The 24,726-nt window shown below is 38.2% G+C and overlaps 3 protein-coding genes across 5 annotated transcripts in view; 2 read left to right on the top strand and 1 right to left on the bottom strand.

Annotated features, from left to right (window-relative positions):
• The window catches only part of LOC121732657 (sodium-independent sulfate anion transporter), a 54,923-nt gene extending 38,825 nt beyond the window's left edge, over window positions 1-16,098 (top strand). For 2 of the 3 annotated variants that reach the window (XM_042122613.1, XM_042122615.1), the window contains 2 exons: window positions 186-359; window positions 4,372-4,679. In XM_042122613.1, coding sequence (XP_041978547.1) covers window positions 186-359; window positions 4,372-4,526 — 329 coding nt within the window. In that variant the 3' untranslated portion in view covers window positions 4,527-4,679. Of the gene's footprint in view, window positions 1-185; window positions 360-4,371; window positions 4,680-16,025 lie in introns of those variants that run through there. The other variant, XM_042122614.1, reaches the window with a different exon arrangement.
• LOC121732658 (acidic repeat-containing protein) lies at window positions 14,841-22,895 on the bottom strand. The gene is made up of 7 exons (XM_042122616.1): window positions 22,540-22,895; window positions 20,613-20,717; window positions 20,003-20,425; window positions 17,184-17,385; window positions 15,586-16,069; window positions 15,329-15,463; window positions 14,841-14,978 (listed from the first exon to the last, which is right to left on the bottom strand). The coding sequence occupies exons 1-7, from the start codon at window positions 22,733-22,735 to the stop codon at window positions 14,841-14,843; spliced, it is 1,683 nt and encodes a 560-aa protein (XP_041978550.1). The 5' UTR covers window positions 22,736-22,895.
• The window catches only part of LOC121732656 (peroxidasin homolog pxn-2), a 100,660-nt gene continuing 92,039 nt past the window's right edge, over window positions 16,106-24,726 (top strand). Inside the window, exon 1 of the mRNA XM_042122611.1 lies at window positions 16,106-16,149. Within this exon, the coding sequence (XP_041978545.1) occupies window positions 16,106-16,149 (44 nt within the window). The remainder of the gene's footprint in view (window positions 16,150-24,726) is intronic.

The raw sequence follows: 24,726 nt of genomic DNA on the forward strand, positions 1-24,726 counted from the left end.
ATTGCTTTTATCTTAAAATGATGTGTTTTACTGATAGTTTTCCCAGCAAGCAATATATTAATGACAATCTAAAAATACCTGACGACATACATAGTACATTCGTTGCATTTAGTAAAAGGTCCGTAGGATAAATGAGAACTGTTCCAATATTAAAATAAGTCTCATTCCTAAATCGTACTATCTAGGAGCGGACTTCACCGCGGCTAAAGGTCTGTGCGCACTATCTAACTCGCTGCGGTCGCGCGGACAGCCGCTAGTGTTACTCGCGCCGCGCGACTCAGTAGCTGCTGTGTTTAGCGGCGCGGCGACCAGCGTCGTGGTTGTGGCCGCTGCGGCTGACCTTGACCGCGCTCTGCAGGGTACGTGCCATACTTACCTTTAGAATTTAGTCTGGTTGCTCCATAACAAAAATACGATATCGACAATACGTACGGTAATCTTATGTGTCATATTTTAATTGTATGTGAATGTGTCTCATTTTTGTCTTAAAGTAGCAATTACAAAATATGTAATAGAGTTATTCTGGTAATTTTTTTACAGCATGTATATGTAAACTTTATTTTCAATGCCTTAAAGTAATTGATATTGTTCTTGTATGTTGTCTATGTATCCTTATTCGTTAGTGTATGTTTTATATTCTTCTCCATTTTGCCATTTAATGGGTGTGGGTAATGTTGTAGTTTTCTAGTTTATTAATATTGTGAAGTTTTAATGTGTTATTAATTTGTGCATATTATTGTGTTAATTTTATACCGTTTGCTTAAAATAAAGTAACAAAATATGATCTATATTTATTATTTCGCTTTCTATGTTTTGGTTATAATATTGTCTTTTTTTATTTTGTGTTTCCAACATTGTCATAAAATTGTTATTTAGCACTTCAACTGAAAAGTGATCTTTGGTACATTAATTGTAATACATGTAGTATCATCGCTATCGTTTATCAACCTACTGAGACAGGAGATCCTTGAAATAACAGTTTGTACAGGCCCTATACGGCATCGCGCCTGCAACTGGCATGTATCGGACGACAACACACTGTCCGATCACTGTTACATCAGGTTTGATATACACAACAGTATGCCTGGTGAAGAGGTGACTTATAGGAACCCAAAGGCCACAAACTGGAGTGTATTCATGGAGGAATTGCAGTTAAACCTCACAGCAATCAACAAAGCTGTTAAGACCGTAGAACAACTAGAACTAACGGTAGGAGGGCTGGAGATTAGTTTGAATGATGCCTACCTCAGAAGTTGTCCTGTTAAAAAGACGTCAGGTAAACGTAACGTACCTTGGTAGAGCGGTACTCTGGCACGACTCAGGAAAGAGACTCGAGCTCTGTTTAACAGGGCCAAAAGAGACGGGAACCGGGACGCATACAGAACCGCCCTGACGACGTTTAATAGGGAGTTAATGAAGGCCAAAAGACGTTCTTGGGCAAGGTTCTGTGAGGAAGTGAATAACACCTCGCAAACCTCCAGATTATATAAAGTAATATCGAAGGCCCTAGCTCCCATCCCAGCACTCTAAAGAGGCCAGATGGTACTTATACTAAAACAGCGGAAGAAACGCTAAGATTACTAGCCGACGTACACTTCCCCAACAGTATCCATCTCGAAAGTAACGAAGCCTTCTCCCATACGACTATTAAAACCAGACCATCGTCTGACGACTGGAGAAGAGCTTCTACGATCTTCAAGCCTGACCGAGTCAAATGGGCAATTGACAGCTTCAAGCCTTACAAGACCGGCGGCGAGGATAACATATTTCCGGCCCTCCTCCAACAGGGCAAGGACATTATCCTCCCAGTGCTACTGAAAATATTCAGAGCAAGTTTCGCGTGGGGCTACATCCCATTGGCATGGACAAAGGTAAAGGTGTCCTACATACCAAAGAGTGGGGACAGAGATAAGGCTTTACCGAAGTCCTACAGACCAATCAGCCTCACCTCTTTCATGCTCAAAACGATGGAGAAGGTGGTCAACCTACACATAAGGGACACCTATCTCACTAAAAAGCCTCTGCATGAAAGACAACATGCCTACCAAAAAGGCAAATCTACTGAAACGGCTCTAATGGACCTAGTAGATCGCATTGATAGAGCAATTGAAGATAAAGATATTGCTCTCTGTGTCTTTCTAGACATTGAAGGTGCATTCGACAACACTTCAACCAGCTCTATCACAAATAGCCTGGCTTTGAGGGACATGGATCCAACTACTGTACAGTGGATCAAAACCACGCTCGACAATAGGGTAGCCTCATCGACCATCATGGACCTGACACTCTTAATCAGGCTGACGCAAGGCTGCCCTCAAGGAGGTGTGTTGTCACCTGAGGAATGGTCCCTGGTAGTGGACGACCTACTAAGGGAACTGAACCTCAGAAGATATTACGCTCAAGGGTACGCTGACGACCTGGCGATTCTAGTGGTGGGCAAATGCGCATCAGTGGTCGCTGGGTTAATGCAGTCAGCACTAAGAGTCGTCGAGGATTGGTGCCGAAGGGTCAAGCTAACAGTAAACGCTGACAAGACGGTCTTGATACCTTTCACCAAAAAGAGGAAGTTGGAGGGACTAAGACCCCCAACACTCTTCGGGAAAACTGTTAAGTTTGCGAGTGAAGTCAAATATTTAGGAGTAATCTTAGACAAAGGACTCACTTGGAATAAGCACATCGAGTATATTACGAAAAAAGCTAGATGTGCTCTGGGTTCCTGTTGGAAGCTTGTCAGCTCTAAGTGGGGTATTCGGCCGAAGGCAATGCTATGGATATATACAGCCATAGTGAGACCGATTACCACATATGGCTGCGTAGTGTGGCAAAAAAAGGCTGAACAAGTAAACTGTCGTAAAAATCTGAACAGCGTTCAGAGACTGGCATGCCTAATAATCACGGGTGGGCTCTCGTCAACACCCACCGCTTCCCTCGAGGCCCTGATCCACCTAACTCCGCTTCCTCTGCTTGTTCAGATTGAGGCCAGAAAGGCGGCTCTCAGGGCCAGGACGGCGGGCAGGACAAATTGGGCCTCCACCCCATTTAGACAGCTAGAACAGTATCTTCGTGAATCACCCATCATGGACATGCCATCAGATGCCATGATCAAGGTGCATAGCTTTTCGAAGCAATATCAGGTTTTTATACCTGCCAGGGAGGACTGGGAAGGAAAAATCCCAATTGATGTTCGCCCTAGCGATATAGTTTGGTTCACGGATGGATCAAGGAAAGACAACCGTGCGGGAGCCGGATTCTACGGAGGTAGGCCCCCAAGAGGCAAACATGCCAGTTTGGGGGAGTTTGCGACCGTGTTTCAGGCTGAGGTCTTCGCAATCATCGGTTGCTTACTAGAAAGCCTAGAGATGGCACTAGTTAACAAAAATATTTTTATCTTCTCTGATAGTCAAGCTGCACTTAAAGCACTGACTGCTGCAGAAGTTTCGTCAAAATTGGTTCTGGAATGCATTGAGACCTTGAACATGCTAGGAAAGGACAACAAAATACGCCTAGTATGGGTCCCGGGCCACAGTAACGTCCCCGGTAACGAAACCGCGGACGAACTGGCTAGGCTTGGGGCTGAGAGTCTCATATATGGCCCAGAACCAGTCTGTGGAATATCTCCCAGTACCACAAAGCAAGTGCTCGAGGAATGGGTTCGCAAACTGAGCAGGAAGCAATGGGTTGAGACCCCTGGCCTTGAACACTCTAAGGCACTAATTTCTGGCTTCAACAAGAAACTGTCAGGAATAGTGCTCACCATGGGTAGGAATCAATTAAGAATCCTTACCAGAAGCCTAACTGGGCACTGCAAGCTCAATAAGCACCTTAACAGAATAGGTGTTAGTAGCTCAATGACTTGCAGATTCTGCGAGGAGGAGGATGAAATACCTATACACCTTCTCCTTGACTGCCCTGCTCTACTACAGAGCAGGAACAGACACCTTGGTTGCTACGAATACACATCCACCGAGGAAATTCGTGGCACCAACCCCAACCACATCGTTCAATTTATGAGCAGCATTGGGTTGGGGACGGTACTCTAATGCGAAGGAGTCACAATAGATCCTCAAGGGTCGCAGTGACATCAGGGCTACTTGACCTGCCTTCAGCAAAAAAAAAAATCATCGCTATCTCCTCTGATTTAATTACAATAATCCATATTATCTGATAACCTTTTACGCTTTAAGAAAAAAAATTAACGCTGCATATTTCTTTGGATATCCAAGTAGCGACGTACAAACATTTTGTCTTATGAAAAAGTCTACTTTAAAAAAATTGCACAGCGCACACTATATATTTAAAGGTTAACATATTAATGTTATACATACCCACGCAAGAAATGAAAAAAAAACATTAAAATTATCTCTTTTTCAGGACTCACCGGCGAAATACCTTTGCCGGAGATAACCACACAGGTGACCCCACCGCCATCTTACAATTCCCTCCAAGTCGATGACGTCATAGAAGTGGTGACAGAGAACACAACGCCTCTACTAAATAGCACGGAATTGAAGAGGGAGGTCACGTGATATTATAGTTATTGTTAGTATTGATTTTAATGGTTCCTAAAATAGTATGTTAGATAAAGTCCGGTCGCGAAGCGTGTAGAAAATTTTACTTGGCCTTTTCTGCTAGTCTCCTTCGAGAAGTATAGGCCAGGCCACAACACTGCGTTGCGGCGTCGCATCGTAAAAATCTACGACGCCGCAGAAACGCATCGTGGAAATTTCAGATGCGACAATGACTATTTCCAATGAAATTTTGCGCTCCGACATCGCATTTCTGTGCGATGTTGTTTTTGCGATGTGACGCCGCAACGCAGTGTTGTGGCCTGGCCCTATAGCTAACGTTACGTTAGCGAGGATAAAATTCCAGTTGCATTGCCGTGGAAACAAGATAGCTATATATTCGTGTGCGAGTGAAAGAGAAAATCGACGGGTCAATGTACGAATTTCAATTAAAAGACAGGAACGATAAAGTCCTAAGCCACATAGCGGGTAGATTCGACACAGAACGATATTTCTTTAACACCCTAGAAACTCCATCCAGCTTGAGTGACCCCTTTCCACCAAGCCAATGTCACAACATCTAAAGGCAAAGGGTGGAGCAGCATAAAATCTAAGGAAATCGTAAAATGTCGGATCTACTGGCCGCCACACCGACTGGGACCTCACCGTGCAAAACATTAATCTTATTATTATGTAATTTATAAAACAATAAATATATATTTATTTATTATATGTATGTATTATAGTCTATTCTATTAAGTATATACACATATATATATTAATAAAAAAATATATAAAAAAAAGTGTCCATGGCGTGATGGACTACAATTAATTAAAATTTATAGTATTACTTCAATTATCCTTGGTGCGAAAAATCTAAATAATAAAATAACAAAAAAAGGATATGGACGAACAGTCCATAGACGGCCCCAATTTGAATAATAAAAAAAAATGCTAATTTCTACGAGCTTCGCGATATATTATACTTCTTGCGGTTGTAGTATTGGTATCAATTCACAGAGTTGTATTTTCTTTTACTGAAGCTGTACTTACGCAAAGGTATTTAAACTTGCCTAAACAGTTTCTGTAAGTTAATTTGTTTCTGTCAGGCAAGCTTACCTCTTCGGTCGTGTCGGCCAATCCGTGTTGATGAACACAGAACTTTGTGAATATATTTATCACTGGTAGTATCAGTGATTGGTATAGAGTAGATAGTTTGAATTGTAAACAATTAGTTTTAAGTCTGATTTATAAACATTTGGGTCAGTCACACTGAAACCACAGCGCTGCATTTTCAAAATTGAACTTTATTTGCTACACACGAAGATACATGTTTCATTGCAAGAACGAATACGCAATTCGATGCAGACCCAGTGATGTAAACTCTAACAATGAAATATATATCTTATAAGCAAGGAATAAAGTTCAATTTCGAATATATATTTTAAATGCATCGCCGTGTCTCGTCTCAGTGTAAGTATACTAGTAACTAACCTATGGAGCACAAGTTTGTATCTTACTATAACGAAAAGACTAATGTTGGTCACAATTTACCATATTCAGCTAAAAGTGAATAAACCAAGAGGTACTTATCATAAGTCATAATATGACCATTTACTTGCCTGTAGTATTTTAGAACATAGTACTAACCTAATCATATCAATATCAATCGATAATCATAAAGCTGTCGACTTCATCGGAATCATGCCGTTGAGAATTTTGTTGAAATTGTATGGTATACCGTATAGTATAGTCCGTCAAGAAAGTCATGACAGGCGGGAAAATTTTCTAAACGTAATCACGCTTTTATGGTGTATTTTTTTCTTTGTAGTTTCACAGAGAACGCTTATTACATTTTAAATATTGTCACTTTGCACATTTTTATCTCGAATTAATAAAGTTCTCATATACCATCAAAAATTTATTCATAATCAGATTGCGGACCTACGTCATTTGGACAGGTTATGTCAATTCAATGTTAGTCGTCACCTGTCGGATGGGTCTGATATAACGTGACCAAATGATGTAGGTCCGCCATTTGCCTATGAATCATTTTTTCGTTGGTTCATTGCAACATCTAAAATCGACGTGTGGAACATACGGCCCGACTTTGGCCTTGTATCATGAAACTGTTAGGAGACTCAAACAATCGTACGAGAATGCCGCGTCCTACTCTAACAAACGTGGAATGACGTTGTTAGAGCAGGACGCGGCATTCTCGTCCGATTGTTTGAGTCTCAAAACGTTTTGTAGTAGGCCTACTGATACAGTGAACGCTGTGGAAACGTTGGGGGGTATAAATAGAAAAAATATAGGTTAGTGAAAATATTGGTCCCTTTCCTCTGCCCTTGATTCCTCGAAGCTTGCGTGCGAATGAGGGTGTTTGATATTCGGTTTGCCACCAGGTGCCGCTATGTATAAGCCTTAGGTTTCCAAACTCCTTTGTTCCGTGGCTCACTTGTAAGGTGTTGGTGCATACTGCGGATGCACTGCGGACCCCCTACAAAACTAATCCATGAAACTTGCTATTATTTTAAGTAACAATCGCTGTGCTTTTCATCAACAAAGTATCCGCTTATGCCAGGGATGGCAAACCAATAGCACGCGACATAAAATTTTGAACATGTCAATAATTGAATAATATCAGTGACAATTATTGTCAATGATCACAAAATTATTTATTTATTTATTTATTTAATATTGGAAAACCAACAGCTTACAATTTTACTTAAATAGTTAAATTATAGATAAAACAAGAAGCCAATGACAGGTTTTCACCATTAACAAAGATAATCTAGCAAACAAACATGATTTTTTAACACAACAAACAAAATTTTGTGTAACTATAATTATATACTAAGGTTACAAAGTACAATGATGTTTAAGAGAATAGAATATAGAATAGAACAGTAATAATTATAAATCAATAGAAAATATTAATCGAAGAAGTTAAGGTTCAGTTTGTCTCTTGCATTCTTGGTCCGCAATGTATAAGGATCGAAAGAGATTTTTTTACAGACATTATTAAATTCAATGCTAGCTCGCACTAGACAGGAGTTACGTCTATAGTTAGAATTATAACATGGGATAGCTAGTGGTGGATTAAATCTACGTGGTCTAGTTGGTACATAAAAGTTTACTTTGCTGAGAAGGTCAGGACAGTCAATTTCGTTGTTAATTAATTTTAGAATGAATATGAAATCAGAAATGTACCGACGATTAAACAAAGTTTGAATGTGAAATTTTTTACAAAGGTTAAGGTAGTTATCTGAATTATAGTATATTTTAAGTCTGTAGCATAGGTATCTCATAAATCGCCTTTGTATATTCTCGATCCGTGTAATATATTTATCATAGCACGGGTTCCATACCTGACAGGCATATTCTAAATGGGGTCTGACGTAGGTGCAATACAGAATTTTGAGGGTTTTAGCATTTTTGAAGGGGGAGCTTAGTCTCATTATAAAACCTAGTGCTTTTGAGGCCTTCGCAATTATATGATCAGCATGTGTATCAAACATTAGTTTAGTGTCATGATAAACACCTAGGTCACGTACAATATTAGTTCTTTGTATAGCGAAGCCCTTTAGATAATAGGTCGTCGGGAAAATATTAGTTTTTCTACTGTAGGTGATTAGTAGGCATTTTTGGGGGTTAAGATCTAAACGATTGTTATAACAATACTGGTCCAGACGGAGTAAATCAGCTTGTAACGCTTCAGCATCTTCGACGGAAGAAATGGGATAGAAAATTTTCATGTCGTCGGCAAAGTAAAGAGTGAAGGCATGTTTAAAACAAATATCGATATCGTTAATGAAGATGATGAAAAGAAGTGGACCTAATAGAGAGCCCTGTGGGACGCCACTAGGGATGGGAACCCAGCTAGACATGTAATTATTCACCACTACTGCCTGCGAACAATTTTCAAGGTAAGAACTGAACCACCTAAAAAGATCACCTCTGATGCCAATATTGTAAAGTTTAGTTTTAAGAATAGTGTGATCTATACGATCAAATGCCTTACTGTAATCAGTATAAACTACATCGACTTGATTACCTTCATCCATGTTCTGTGTTATAAAGTCGTTTAGGAGCACTAGATTTGAAACAGTAGACCTGCCAGTTAAAAAGCCATGCTGTGATTTACTGAAGACACTGCTTAAAGATGTATAAACTTGCCTGTAAACAATACGCTCCAAGACCTTCGCTAATATACATAGCTTGGAAATTGGTCTATAATTCTCAATCTCAGTTTTGGATCCTTTTTTATGCACTGGAGTAATATAGGCCAATTTCCAAATTCTAGGGACTGTGCAAGATGTGATAGATTTAATAAAGAGTAGTGATACTGGTAGTGATATCGTTTCATAGCATTTGATTAAAAACTTAGGGGAAAGATTATCTGGTCCGGCAGATTTATTGGGATCAAGGTGCCTTAGCTGATTCTTAACAGAATCAAGTGTAATTTTAATTGAGTTAATATGTGAAGCGGACTCAGCATGGTTGATGCTTGCATATCCATCACTGTGACTAAGATTACCTAGGTTTAGAAAAGATAACTGAAAGTGCTGAGAGAATGATTCGCAAATGGATTCACCGGATGAAACAATAGCACCATTCAAAGTCAGACTATTTGGGAGTATGTTAGACTTAGATCTGTGCTTGATATAATTCCAGAAATGCTTTGGATTATTTTCAATCGCCGATTCGGTACTTTGAATGTAGCCATTGTAGCACTCGGTTTCTAATTTTTTTACCCTAGTACGTAAAAGTTTAAAGGTTAATTGGTCCGATACCCTACCATATAATTTGAATTTATGAAGAAATTTATATTTTTGTTTAATCAGGCGCTTTAGTGCAGGAGTGAACCAGACTGGATAAGAGCTATGCTTCAATTTCTTAAGTGGGATATGTTTGTTTTGAATATTCTCAATACTTTCGTAGAAGAATGACACTGCATCTTCTAAACTCCTATGATTCAGTTCACATGGCCAGTTAATCAGGGATATTTCGTTATTGATTTTCTCGAAGTCTCCTTTGGTAAAATCATAGCGCATGGTATCAGCTGACTTTAAATACGATTTAATAGATAGGGGCACTTCTATGTTCAAAGCAGGGTGGTAGGTATCTAGCGGGACGAGGGGATCGAGACATTCACGGACGGAAACTTTGTCATTACATAAGACAAGGTCAAGTATTTTATTTTGTTTATTTCGTATGCCGTTATATTGATTAAGTGACAATATTTGAATTTCATTCAATAACAAGCATTCATCATTATTTGGAGCAGATAAATTGCTAGAACAGTAACAATCGACAGAGCTGTTATATACCCAATTAATTCCACTCAAGTTAAAATCGCCAATAACCAAAAAATTGTCAAGGGGACATTTAGCAACTGAGTCATTCAGCTTGATTAGAAAATTAGATAGTTGGTCCGAGAATGATCTAAGAAGCCCGAGTTTACACAAATACACAACACAAATATGTAACCTAATCGATCGGGAGTTACTCAGGTGATTACCACGTATGCTAATAGTAATCCAAAGGTCTTCCGCCGTCGAATGAAAAGTAGGTGCAGGTGCAGCCGATACATACCGTCGTACCGCAATCAACACCCCTCCGCCGCGCGCCTGGCCGGTCGTGACATAATCACGGTCTCGTCTCCACACTATATACTCATCACTAAAAAGTTCACAGTCTAGGAAATTATCAGTTAGCCACGTTTCTGTGAGTATAATTAAGTCGTACGTATTAAGATTTAACTGGCGATAAAATTCTATAGACTTAGTACGGAGCCCACGTACATTTTGGTAGTAGATGTTTAAATTATTCAAGCCGTCGTTACCCATGTCGATAAACAGAAATGTAATTATACGTATAGAAAAACACTAAATAGATATTAACAGGGTGAAATAGTATCGTAAATAGCAAGAATGGTAAACTGCTTACGCACGAGTCGCGATCACTGATAAGTAAAGACAATAGTACCGGCATAACGGAGTGAGCAAGCGAGATGGATTTACACGGGCAGTACTCAAGCGCGAGTGAGACAAACATCTGTATTATATCGCGACCGTAGAAAACTAGATCATTATCAGAGATATTATAGTAAACATATATTAAATAAACTAATAGACCACGTAAATTTTTATTTTTTTGAGGTTTTATGTTGACAAAAACAATTATAGTGTTAGATAGGAACAAATGCTCAACAAAAGCTGTGCGAGCTAACAATATGAATGGGCGGTAGGCTAAATTGTAAACAAGAATGCAAGGGGTGCGCAACCTTTTTATACTATCACTGCAATTAAATAAAATTAAAATGAAATTTAGTTCACAATTATTACAGTACTGAGAAACAATAACTTTAGTAAGGTAACAAGTATTTACTCCAGTTTTTTTAAATCTAGTTCTGATCTTACAAGGATGACGCGTGACTCGGGATTTTTTCTTAAAAAAATCTTACACCCCTTGACCCAAGTGAAAGCGTAGCCTTTCTCCTTCGCCAGCAACTTTGTTTTATTCAGCAGTAGCTTGTTGTCCAAGGTCAGATGGTCGTTAATGAAAATTCTGCCGGTTCCATGCAGGTTTAGATCCCCCGGTGACAAATTACATTTCTTCGCTGCCGCAACAAAATCCTCCTTTAAATATCTATTATGAAGGGCCACGATGACTGGTTTAGGTAATTTATCGTTAGATGAAGGAATCCTGGCAACGTAATTAATCTGCTCTTTAGAGATAGGGCATTTAATAAATTTGCCAATGTTTGTGACTATCGTAAATAGGTTTTCAGATGAGGTCATAGGGAGACCTTTTATCTCGATATTATTTAGGCGCGAACGTTGTTCATTCTCACGTACAGTGCGTTCGAGACCGTCGATCCGCTGCTGGAGTGACTTGACTTCGTCGTTAGTTTTGAGAAGACCTTGAACCTCTTTCTCTAGTTTACAGATTTTATCCGTCGTAGACTCAAACATTTGATGTATAAAGTCAACCGACGTTTTGAGTTCGACCAGCTCAGATCTCAGGGAGGCAAGATCTGCTAGATCGGACTTGATTGACTTAATATCGGAGACCAATTCAGGAAGGGCCGCCATTTGAATACTTATACGTCTAATATCCTTCAAGACACTATCGAGATCAGAAGGAACTGGTGAAGAGGGGCTGGATCCACCTCCGACCGGAGCAAGAGTCTGCGTCGATCCCTTATTCTTACAAGATATACACTTCCAGTTATTTTTACGGTCTCCGAGCTTACGATAGCCTGATTCTGTAATCCCAGAACACCGGAAATCGAACCTATTCTTGCAGGTCGAACATTGCGGACCATCGATAAACTCAACATCACATTGGCTGCACTTAAACATCTTGCACTAATACGGATATTATAAAGACACAACAGAAAGAAGGTTATGCGCCCCTGACGTTCGGGACAACCGATACGCGTACACGAGTGCTCTGTTTGCTTGCGAAACGCAGACTGATTATAGTGATTATTCTACAAAAGCGCCAAGTTAGGTTAGAGGCATTACATTTTAAAATAAAGGAGGTTAGGAAAAGTCAAGTCGGGTCAGCAAATACATTTTTATAGACCCCCGTTAACGACTTGTGGACCCCCATTTTTTTCCACGCAAGCGTAGACCCCTGTCGTTCTCCAGTGGACCCCTGGGGGTCCTGGACCACTTTGGGAATCAATGGTCTATCGTGTCAAATTGCTGTCATGTGTACATAGCTGTCACTTTGACACGATAGACCCTAAGGCCACATAGCGACACCTGGTGGCAAATAGAATATCAAACACCCTCATTATACTTCAACAATAATTATGTCATTTATTTAAGTACTTATGGCATGGGCGTATATAAGGGGGGGGGGGGGTCCTGGGGGTCTGGACCCCCCATTACTATCCATCTTACTTGTGAAAATAATTAAGTATTATTATACTGTGGAGGGTATTACTTTTTTTTATAAATATATTCAACATTCCGATATTAAAATTTTTAAAAATACTTTTATTCCCTAAACACGTTACCTATTTGCTACTGTGGAACCCTTCATGGGTGAGTCCAACTCGCACTTGGCCGGGACCTCCCCCCCCCTTACCAAAGCTATGTATACGCCCGTGACTTATGGTGATCAAGTATCGTACATTTATACATCCTTTACTAATCTCTCTAAAATTTAATAGACCTCGCAACTTACTAACAAACAATCATGACCAGTAGATATTTTATTTATTTATCATCTAGTATTATTAGTTGTTAGTTTGACTTTGCTTTTATTTTAGTATTTTACTCCCTAGTATTTTTATTTTACACTTTTACTTACTAATTACCTATACTAATAAGTCTTGCCAATTTTTATACACTTGCTGTGTTTTTTTGTTGCTTTACAAAGGTATACTTTACGGTTGCCTGGAAGAAACTGCTTCCAGCTGTAAGGCCGCCATTTCAAACTGTTTTTTCCTCTTTCTTTGTATCAATCAACTGATTTGTTTCATTAATGGTTTGAATAAAGATTAAAATAATAAATTATAAGAAGTGGTATTTCTGCCAGTGAACAGTTTTATGGTGTACGTCTTTAGCACACTGACGCTGCGAACTGTATACTGTAATCTGCTAAAAAATGTACGGTTGAAAGTCAGAGGCCTTTAGGAACTTTGGAAATAGGCCGGCATAATTGTTACTATGATTGCCAAAAAACTACCATGAACGATAACTGGTGAACAACTACACGTGCATAATCGCTTGTATTGGTTTATCGTAGACTAACGTGACGACCGCATTACATTTACAATTTTTACGACAATAGGCATGACGACTATATTTTTTTCTTATCGGTAATTGAAGGACACTTAAAAAATAGAAACTTCGTTTAAAGAATGACTCTGATAGCTTAAAAATTCACTAAAATTCACCTTCCCGAAACGCTCCATACAAAGTGCTACGAAAGACTGACGTCAGTCTTTCGTTGTTTGTACGCATCGGGAGACAACTTTGTTCGACAGGTATAGTAAAAAAAAAAAAAAGTTGCTTTTAATTGCATAAGTTATCGAATTGTATACGAATATTAAGAAATTTAAAGACAGAAAGACTTGAATATCCAACTTTAAAGGTATATAACAAAAAAAATACAAATGCTATCAAGCTGAAATTTTGGGAAAACTTATTTTTTACCGTGATTTCTTTATTTTATTAACAAAATTCGCTAATCTTTGACCTTGTCATCATCCCTACTAGTGCGGTCCACGGCATCAGTGTGCTCACGGCAATAAAGTCGTTTCTTGCCAATAGATGGCGATGCTATTTAAACGCAATTCGCAATATATTTGTGCCACGTATCTAGGCGCACTACTGTCTATGTTAAATTATCGTGTTATCTCTCTCGTTCTTTGTATTCATGAAAGAGAAGGGTTTATTTTTTTTAAAATGATTAGCATGATAAGCATTATAATTGTCAATACAGAAAAAGATTTTCATTGCTCAATAATAATCGTTATGTTACTCAAGTGTTACTATTACATACCAAATATTAAATAAGATATATTCATATACAAGTAAATTAACACTGGGTAACGGTGTCCAGGGAGTACTAACAAAAGGAATTTATGCTATGGTGTGATGAATATTATTAGTATGTGGTTTTGTAATAAAGTCTTTGGCGATGCGTTTTGTGTTGTTATTATTGCTATGACAAGTTAAAATTTTCCAAAGAATGATGGGTAATAACTTAATAAGTAATAACATAGGTACATACGAGTACCTATCAAATAATTGAAAAAAGGTGATCTCACATTTGTCAGCAACGCACACTTTAGTGCACTTTCCTAAATTTTCTTTGTTTTTCCCATTATTACATTAATTTTAGCCAAGTCGGTATAGAATAAAACATAAACTTTTTTAAAATTTATTAAAATAAATAAACATACATCTAAAATATCTTAGCACCATTAAGTTACGAATAATAAATGCATTTTGTGACTTTGTCGTTTGTGAGTATCTTCATCTTTAAATTGAGAAATTAAAATTCCTCTATCGCGATCGTTGCCAATAAGCAACTTTCTTCTTCCAAGTAACGTTAAACCTAATATAAAATCTATAGCTAATAAATGCGCTTCTCTGATTACATTATTATAGTTATTTCTTAAAATAACTCATTATTTTAAGTACAACTTGTATAACTTAAAATCGAGAGGATAATGAGAAGTCTTTAAGAAACTTGTCGATACAGTCTTTAAACATTGAAGTTACTAAATTCTTTAGACAAATTTCCCGATTTTAAGTAAATTAACGCTTGCCTTTAAGATGTTTTCCTTGAGTATACGTATAAGTCTTACTGTCTCACTACTTTCTGCGTCTGAAACATAGGTTTGGAGGCGGACTTGAGTTTTTCTGATACGACGTGTGCTATCCTTGCACTGCGTTGCCAAACCAACTCGCGGGTTCTTTCGTGGTTGCTATCCACGCGAACCTAAAACAAAATTGAAGTGAAACATTACTCTTACTTAAAAATATTTACGCAAAGTATATCCGAGGTTCACTGACTTGTTTGTCATGAAACTTTTAAGTGTGCTTGACGAAATATACAGGAAGACCTTAGCTATTCGCTAGTACCATCGAGGAAATTGATTCCTAGGCAGTTGACAGACCTACGTCGTCTGGTCGAATAATTTCAATCAAATCTGTCGGCTGGGTTTGATACGCGACCAAAGTACGTATCTGCCTAGTACCTAGGAATCAACTTCTCTGATAGTACAATAGTATAAACACAAAAAAAACTATCGCTAAAGTTTTTTGGTACGTATATAAATCATAACTTACCTGCTTTGGTTGTAAAACTTTGATGGAATGTAACGTAGCCACGCCTTCATTGTTGACACGTAGTGTGATTTTACCAGACATCTCTGCCGTTGTGGCAGTTGCTGACTTCAGTTCTTTTTTAGCGCCACGACCAACCTTAAAATGAACGTAATTATTAAGTAGACCAATCACAGTAAGTAGAACTCAACGTTTAACAAGATCATTCTTATATCCTTTTTTGCTTGTGAATAAAAAATTGCTTTATTAACTTTACTTACCTCCTTTTCCACTCTTAATATCAGCGGCCCAACTTGGAAATTGCTTTTTATCGTGGTGTAGTCTGAGCTAATACTGACTGCAACATCACCATTTCTTCTCAATGAAGACAGCCCATATAAAGTGCCCTTAGCTCTTGGCTTGCTCTTTTCTCCTGCTTTGACCTTATTTTTATTAGTTGTTTTCGCTGGCTTCTTAGTCGTAGTTTTTGCTGGTGGCTTTGGTTTGGGCTTAGCAGTAGTCTTAGGAGGTTTTGGCTTTGGTGTTGGCTTTGCAGTGGTTGCTTTTGCTTTCGCCCTTTCGTTCCTGTTATTTTCTTTCAATTCCCTAGATTCAGATGCTACATTTTCAGTTGCGATATTGTTTAATTCTTCCTTCACTTTTTCTTCAGTTTTCACTTCATTATTTTGTTCAGGAATTTTATTTTCATTTTTTATTTCAGGTACAGTTCCGCGGGCGGAGGTCTTCTTCTTGTTTGAAGATTTCCTTAAAATAAAAAGATTTTTAAAAAGATGAAGAAATATGACGAAATTTCATTATGTTTTTCGAAAAATCGTGATTCAAAGGTAAGTTATTTACTTTCTTCAAATCACAGCTTTTAGGCATTATGACGTTATGTAACATTAGTTTAATAATGTCGTGAACAAATAATATTATGAAGACGAAGATATTAATGGTACTCTTGAATTTCAATGTAGTTAATGTTACATTTTTTATGCAAAACGAAAACTGAGATATTATATATATACTTTCACTTTTACTTTTAGTATAAGAGCGCTTACAGACGAACGGCACGTGTCGGCGGCATGCGGCGGCCGCACGCGTCGGCGGCAGTCGACGGCAGACGACGGTACGTGTCGGCGGCAGTCGACGGCAGCCGTCGACAGTTTGTCACGCTTGCAGTTGTGACGTACCGTGTAAAGGTAAGCGTCCACAGGGCGGTACAGTACGTCCACTGTATCGGCAGCGTACGGATTACCGACTACCAGTATGTTTGTCTTCAAATTAGCCCACACAAAGTCCCTAAGTCAAAATTTCTGCTCTCGACTTTTCCCATCCACACCCTCCTTTTGAGCATTCGTTTACTAGGCTAGTCGGTAATCCGTACGCTGCAGATTCAGCGGACGTACTGCGAAAAAATTTTTCCGCTTGATGCGAGACGTCCGTTGCGTACGATACCGACCTGTAGACGCTTACCTTTAGGCGGTACGTCATAACTGGGGGCCTACCACCTCTACTAAGCGACACCGTTTGACAGATAAGTAGTATTCATTTTATTAGCTCGATAGCTGGCGATACTTAAAAAGTTGATATTTCACAGCGGATTTAACAATGTTTTGCATTTTTTACTGTTTTTTAGTAAAATTATATTTAAAAAGTGAGTACGGTAATGTTATTTTAATCTTACAACAAAGTGTTCTGGAAACATGATAGTTTTAGAAAAGGTCGTGGTAGGCCCCCTGCAAGCGTCATAAACTGTCAACGGCTGCCGTCGACTGCCGCCGACACGTGCCGTTCGTCTGTAAGAAGCCTAACGTATTCTCTTACTCAAATTCATCTTTACTTTGTATGTTATCAAAAATATGTAATCTTTACTTACTTCTTCGATTTCGTCTTATTCTTCTTCGGTTTCGACTTCTTCTTGCTCGCGTCGATCGGTTGTAGCTTGACGCTGACGGGATCGTACGAACGTCTCAATATTTCGTTCATTTTCTCGAGTATATTGTCGACGAATTTGTTATATTTCGTGATATAAACTGCGGGTACTACTTGTTTCTTTTCTGGTTCGTCCGATAAAGCACCTGTGGTATATTTTAAAGTTACTTTAAACTACCTTTAGTATTTAAAAGCTTCGGTATTTATTTGTATGGCTTTCTAAGCAATGGCTGCTTTAGCATCATAAGAATTATTATAATTTCTTAATTAATAACCATTTTGTAATTGTTAAGTCGGTTTTAAAATAATTATATAAATTGTAAATAAACAACGTCCCTAAATTCCCAAAATGCTTTCTCTTATCTATCTCAATGACAATTTAAATTAATTACTACTACAATTATAAAAGTATTTTATCGTAGTCGGACAATATCAATTAAAACTTTAACATCTTAATAATTATCCCATAAAAATAGTAATGAAGCTTTCGACAACATTTAAATTACTCTCAAATCTAATTCAATAGTCGTATTCAAATTAATTGAGGAGAAAGTTAGTAGTTTAATTTCGTCTTTAACATGTTGAAATGTGATATCGCTTTTACGACTTCTTGAACACTTTTATTTGGGTAATATTATAATACGCTTTTTCATCATTCATCTTTTTGAATTGCAATAGTGTTATTTAATATTTAGTTGTGACACTAGCATGGGCGCCAGCAGGGGGGTGCCAGATGGTGCACTGGCACCCCTTGGGAATCTCGGGATCAACATGTATTATTGAAATAAAAATCATTTTGTAACCCTATTTCAATGCCGTACAAAAATAATTCGTAATGTTTCGGCACTAATGTACTCTGTTGACGTAAATAGACATGTCACTGTTGTTCGTAAAAAGCAAAAAGAAAAGAAACCAAACTAAAATATGCACCTCTTGGAAATTATTTCTGCCGGCGCCCGTGAACACAAGCCTATAAAATCTTACTCTCATTAACATTTGCTTTTAATCATTACCAGCCTACATTTTACATCACCTGTCTAAGTTTTATCATTTATCAGCTGTGGTTTATCTATTAGTCATCATCATTACACCGTCAGCTCAATTAATGTGGTGTCTCGTATTTGTTCATGATATCACGCGAATGCATTGCTGCTCGCTATTAATTATACTACGATCATAATTCATGCACGTCCAATGCTGCGCACGTAGCAACACGCGAACTCCTAACTGTTTCCATCTCTGCGAGCCGGCTGAATTCTAATAGCCCATAACAATTAATAAGTCCAGTCAACGGTGGATTTTCTATTTTCCACACGTAAAAGAAACTACATGCCGGGTTGCGCACACTCGAAGAAACCTAATTGCGCTCCACAATATATCAGACAACAGATATAGCCGTACTTGTACAGCTTTCTGCTGAAAAACTCGAGTGAGCTTGGCGTTTCGAGAACATAAATCCCTACATAGTATTTTACCAGACTAGACGTGACTAATTTCTTTTCTGTGAAAGGAAGTCGTGATCGTGATCTATCAACTTGTTTCAAGTGTTACCGGTACCAGACGGGTTTCATTTAGGTCGAATATGACTCCTCGCAACTCTCCCAGAATTTCTCGACGACAAACATTTAAAAATTTCTCTTTTCGCATCTCATTACCTCGTTTTCACTGTGGCCGGCGTTCGGCACGCAAATTTCGTGGTTTCGTCACCGAGTGAGAGTATTTAATTCGATTTACTTTCGTGAGAACGGAAAATGTTCGATTCGAGACCCCCCCAAGGTCGCCTCCCAAAGTTCGGGCAAGGTTAAAGAAAGTGTCAAGGCTGGAAAAGAAATCGGGCGGGTTCATTGAACGTGCTCCGGATGGGAAAGTAAGCGGACGCCAGCCGCAATCCTGAGTTCGACCTCATAACATACATCCAAATAAAACTAGTTCCTCCTTAATAAGCTATAGAGAGCGGCCTGGCTATGCGATGCTTTTTTAGATCCGGCGATTTCAGTTACTATCGAATGCGTTCATGATCTACAATCTACATACATAAATAGAATACATACGTATCCTAGTATGGGAAAAGGGATGAGGATAAAATGCTTTGTGCGTTACATAAACATATCGGTCAAAAAGCTAGTTACGTAAATACTTAAAAATACGGTACTTCCAAATATTTATAGATATTTTTATAGAATATATTATGATCGGGGAAGGGAGGTAGGAATATAAATATGAATAAATATTTTGACTAGTATATATTTATTTATCAGCATTCAAAATTAAATTATGACTAGATAATGTCACTGACAAATTATACAACTAGAGTTCTGACCGATAGAGCAGTATTTCGTAACGCACAAATCATCGCAAGGAAGATTGTTTAATAAATTTAACACATCGTATAGAACAAACAGATTTATTTAAAAACTGCCACGGAACCAGTGTGACATAATCTAGACATTAATTTAACTTTTTGTCTCAACTCATACTTACACTTTCACACATCATTCACACTCACTTAATAAATAAAATAAATAGAATAAATAAATAGTCAATAAATAGCTTAGCTAATTTGGCCTCACGGCCGCTTAGGTGGATGCTGGGCCTGTGCCCGATCTCCCGCATCATCTAACTATCTAAACTTTTTGTGTTCAGCGGCCGGGACTGCGGCCGATGTTGTCGTGGCTTTGGTTTTCTTAACTTTTAGGTGGCTGGTTTTTTTCACGCTCTTTTTGGGGTACGCAGCGCCGGTGGCTTTCAATTTTTTTGACTCACGTGAGTGCTTGGAGATGTTCCTGCCGAGGGCGTCCGAAATGTCATCATCATCGTCGTCGTCATCATCGTCATCGTCATCATCTTCATCATCATCGTCCTCGGGTTCTAGCGCGTCGGTGATGTCCTCGTCCTCCTCCTCGTCGTCGTCTTCAACCTCGGCGGCGGCCGCGGCGACTTCGGAACTGGCGGCTACGGGCGCTTCGACTTCCGCGCTCGCGGGTTCCCTCTGTCCGCCCTCCGGCTCCTCGCCTTCGGGGAGAGCCTCGTTTCCGGCGATCTCGCCTTCCTCGGAACCTACGGCGCCTTCCTCGACGGACGCGGCGGCAGCGGCCGCGGCTGCTGGAGCAGCTGCGGCGACATCAGCTGCGGGTACGATCGCTTGTACGCCTGATGGTTCGTCGTCATCATCGTCATCGTCTTCTCCTGCAACATAACAAAACTTTAATATAACACCAAAACAAAGGAACATGAACTAAATCGATTTCTAAATGTGATATTACAAGTTTAATTTTCTTAATCTCTCAACTGTTCTATTTTAATTTCTAGCAATCATAAATTTTGCTGTTAAAAACTCAATAGTACCATTTATATTCTTAAAAGTTATTTTTACCTCCTAGAATGTCATCGAAGAATCTTTCTAAGTAGTCGTCATCTTCATCATCGTCCGCTTCTTCAGCATCATCATCGTCATCGTCGTCGTCGTCATCGTCGTCGACTGCTCCTATGAAGTTAATTATTAGTTACTAGATTTCCAAATAATTAAAGCTTTAAATTATGAATTTCAATAAAGATAATTATTATAATAATTATCTTTATTGAAATCAAAGTTTTCTTATGTCATAATAATGACATAAGAAAACTTTGATAAAAATATTACTAACTTTATTTATTTCAAGTCTAGAAATATCATCGCTCTTAAGTTTAAGAAACGGTTTTTGTGCCAATTCAATTAGTCGTAATTATAGAGATTGTTAATCGAACGCTGTGATGCGTGAAATCCTTTACTGGCTTTCAAAGATAGAAAGCATTTTCTCTGATTGAGTCTTTCTGTTTGAATTAATTATTGAATGAGAACACCTGTCACGCTCGCCTCACATACCGATTGCGCGTCCTGATTCAACGGAATTTATAGATTGTAACACTTTCGTCAAGGAAATATATTTCTCTTCAATTTCTTCTCTCTACTAGTCTCTAGTAAAATCTCTCTGAGAGAATTGACGCTCTTGCATCGTAATTCTATTAAAGACGAGCTTTTGCCCGCGGCTTCGCTCGCGTTAAGAAGTATTATTATATACAAACTTTCATCCCTTATTTGAACCCCTTGGGGTTGGAATTTATCAAAATCCTTTCTTAGCGGATGCCTACGTCATAACATCTACCTGCATGCTAAATTTCAGCCCGATCCATCCAGTGGTTTGGGCTGTGCGTTGATAGATCACTATGTCAATGAGTCAGCCAGTCAACTTTGAGTTTTATATATATAGATATGTAAATTCAAACGTAAAATAACCGTAAAGTCCCAAGCTCTCAAAATCCATTGTGCCTTTGCTGAATAGAATGGTGTGAAATTTTGAGTAAATATTTTTAAACGTCCTACATGCTGACATAACTGTTTAAAAAACTGTACTTAGTAACTAGCACAATAATTTGTGTATACTTGCTAAAATTTACGGTTTTTCCGGTATATTAAAAAATTGCGTGACATTAAAAAATTGTAGTTTAGTTTCAAAACAAAAAGGTTTCTGATTTTGTAGACAAACTGTGAAAATATTTTTTACATCTTGCACCGCTTTAAAATCCCTAGCTAAGAATGTCGGAGGGTAATCTCGGCTGATTACCTTCCGGCATTCCTAGCTTGGAGATATAATTGAGTCATTAAATAGATAGAGTAAGGTGATTGCAATCTAGCGAATTAATGAAGCGATAATAGCACGATATGTTTTTAAGCCGTTAGGTCCTGTTTTCTACTACGGTAAACGGAGATCAGCCTGTATATGCGTTAAATTTTATTCATACCTTAACATTTAATGAACTGTACGGTATATTAGTTTATATAATCAAGCTTTTCATTGGAAAAATAAAAGCTTTGATAAAACTTTTCTAAAACTTTTAAAGCGTTTAACGTATTGTAATTTAAGTACATGTAATAATGGAAGTTATATTTTAACAGTGTTTAGCCTTTTCATTATCCAATTAGACGAAAGCTTGAATGAAAGTTCAAATTTAAAAGCAATGGTATCTAATCCGCTGTTGTTTACTATAATTTACAATCTAGGTACTAATCATAATAAAGTAAGGGCCTGTTTCACCACTTTCTGATAAAGTGCCGAATAGGCTATTTACAAGTTTTTTGACAGATTCTCCATACTTCATCTGTCAAGTTAAGTGGCGGATAGCCTATTCGGCACTCATCAGAAAGTGGTGAAACAGGCCCTTAGTAAACGATTTATTAAAGTTATCTACTTTCGTATAACTAAAGGAAACCCGAAATGTATCAAGTTTCTTCCAATCCGAGATAACAATTTAATTGGACGTACCTCCAATGTCTAGGCCATCATCATCGTCGTCATCATCATCATCGTCGTCGTCATCGTCGTCGGTGGCCGCCGGCGCCGCGGCCGGGGCCGCCTGCCTGCCCGACTCCTTCTCATTTCCATCCGCGACCTTGATGGGGCTCGCGTAAGCCGAGATCACTAAGCAGCACAACGCCGCTAATAACCACAACGACCTCATCTCGTATCTGAAACAAACAGAGGCCTTTAGTGATGCCTACCAGAACCACAGTGCCTCCGTCCCCGACACTGTCGCTAAACACAGCACTCTCACTATCACACGCACTGGCCACTTCACCTTTTGACTTTTCACACGAGTCCTCGGGCTCCAGCGGAAGAGTTCCGCCCGTATCCTATGCCGGATCGGGACACTGACCGAGCCTGGCGAACGCAAACGATATAGCGGCGGCGTCTTCAATACGCTCTCTTTTATAGAGTTACGTCACACTCGCGGGGAATGAAAGTAGTGATGGTAGCCGCGCCGCCCATAGACTAGCGATAACGTAGACTTTCTCCCGACAATTTTGCGTAATAAATTTTTATGTTTAATGAAAACTTGAACCCATTTAAACACAAATAAATGTAGTTTATTCGCTGTTTACTCGTTAGAAATCACAAACAAAGATTTTTTGGTTTGTGTTTTCGTGTGCACATAAAGTGGCTTACTTTGAAGATGACTTTACACGAGCTGTCCATTTGGAATGGCTGCACTATAAATAAAACATGACGTGTCTATATTAAATTGACGGCGATTTAACCTTTGAGTTATCGAAATTGGACTGTGAATGTGCCATTCGGATTGTTGAAGGGCTTAATATGTATAGTAACCTTAGTGTGAAGATTTGTGGATTGTAATGTTCACATTTAAATGTAATTCATTATAACAACAACTTTCAAAAAAATAATGATCCTATTTTATTTACCTAAATATATTATTAATACAAGTTACGGAAAATAGTGTTGATACAATTATTATTTAAGCTATAATTTTATAAATTACTTTCTAATTTCAATTTGTTCATATTTTTAATTTGCTATAAAAATGCAAATACCCAAAAAAAATACATGATTAATTCCTTGTCTACTAACGGTCACACTTCTAGTTACTTACTGATCACATTAATTTAATGATGAGTTTGAGATAAATGGAGTTTATACCAAAATCTTCATTAAATAATATTCAAGTTAAAGTCAAACCCTCTAAAGGTGCGGTCGTAAATGTTTACTATTGTATTTATTCACATTATAAGTCCGTATCTGTCAACAACAAAGTCTTCATTATCAGAAGGGGGGTAGGCCGAGTTCGATTGACTAATTTATTCAGTTTATTCGCCGTCTCGGTATGTCTTGGAGAAAAGTGTTGGCGTGTGGATTCGGAATTTTTAAACATTTAAAACATTAGTATGTGGGTCCCGAAACCTCACTTTCACTTGATGTTATGTATTCAAAATCGTCTATAGTAATTTATAACGTAACTCTGATATATTAGAGACCCGAAAATATCACTTTTACTCAACAAGGATATGCGTTATGTAACGGTCATTTTTAAAGGCTGTGGTAAAATTATTTTAATGTACGCGAGTTGTGTTTTTGGTAGTTTACAACAAGTTTATAAGTTCAAAGTTTTTATGTTGTATGTTTTTCTACGCACTACAGTTATAGAGGTGTAATGTAATTACTAAGTAATAGAGATTTTGATGGCTATTTCTTATTTCAAACATAACGTTATCGAGATGGTTCTAGCTGTGGTTCTAGCGTTAAAACGATTTTTTTTTCAAATTAATATATTTTTAACGTATTTATTCGACTTCTGAATTATTGTTCTATTGTTAATAGTTTCTATGATAATATCTACATTATGTTAGTGGGTTTTCTTGAGACAACTGCAATTTTCAGTAAAGCTAGTTGTGCTCTATCTGATAGAGTAGGTAATTTTTTTTTAAGTATAATTTTTTTTCAAATATGGAAGAACTTGGGGGAAGTCTTTGCCCAGAAGTGGGACAGCATGGGCTGCTTAAACATTCAAATTGGCGATAAAAAACATAAACAATAATACTGAATATTTATCAAATAAGATCGACGAATAGCTGTTGACAATGTCGTCTGTATAGAGTTCAGCAACCTTCATGTCTAAGCAAGTGCATTCGCTTGACCAATAACCTCAACTGTTTT

This window comes from Aricia agestis, chromosome 12, assembly GCF_905147365.1.
Source record: "Aricia agestis chromosome 12, ilAriAges1.1, whole genome shotgun sequence".
NCBI classification, from domain to species: Eukaryota; Metazoa; Arthropoda; class Insecta; order Lepidoptera; family Lycaenidae; genus Aricia; species Aricia agestis.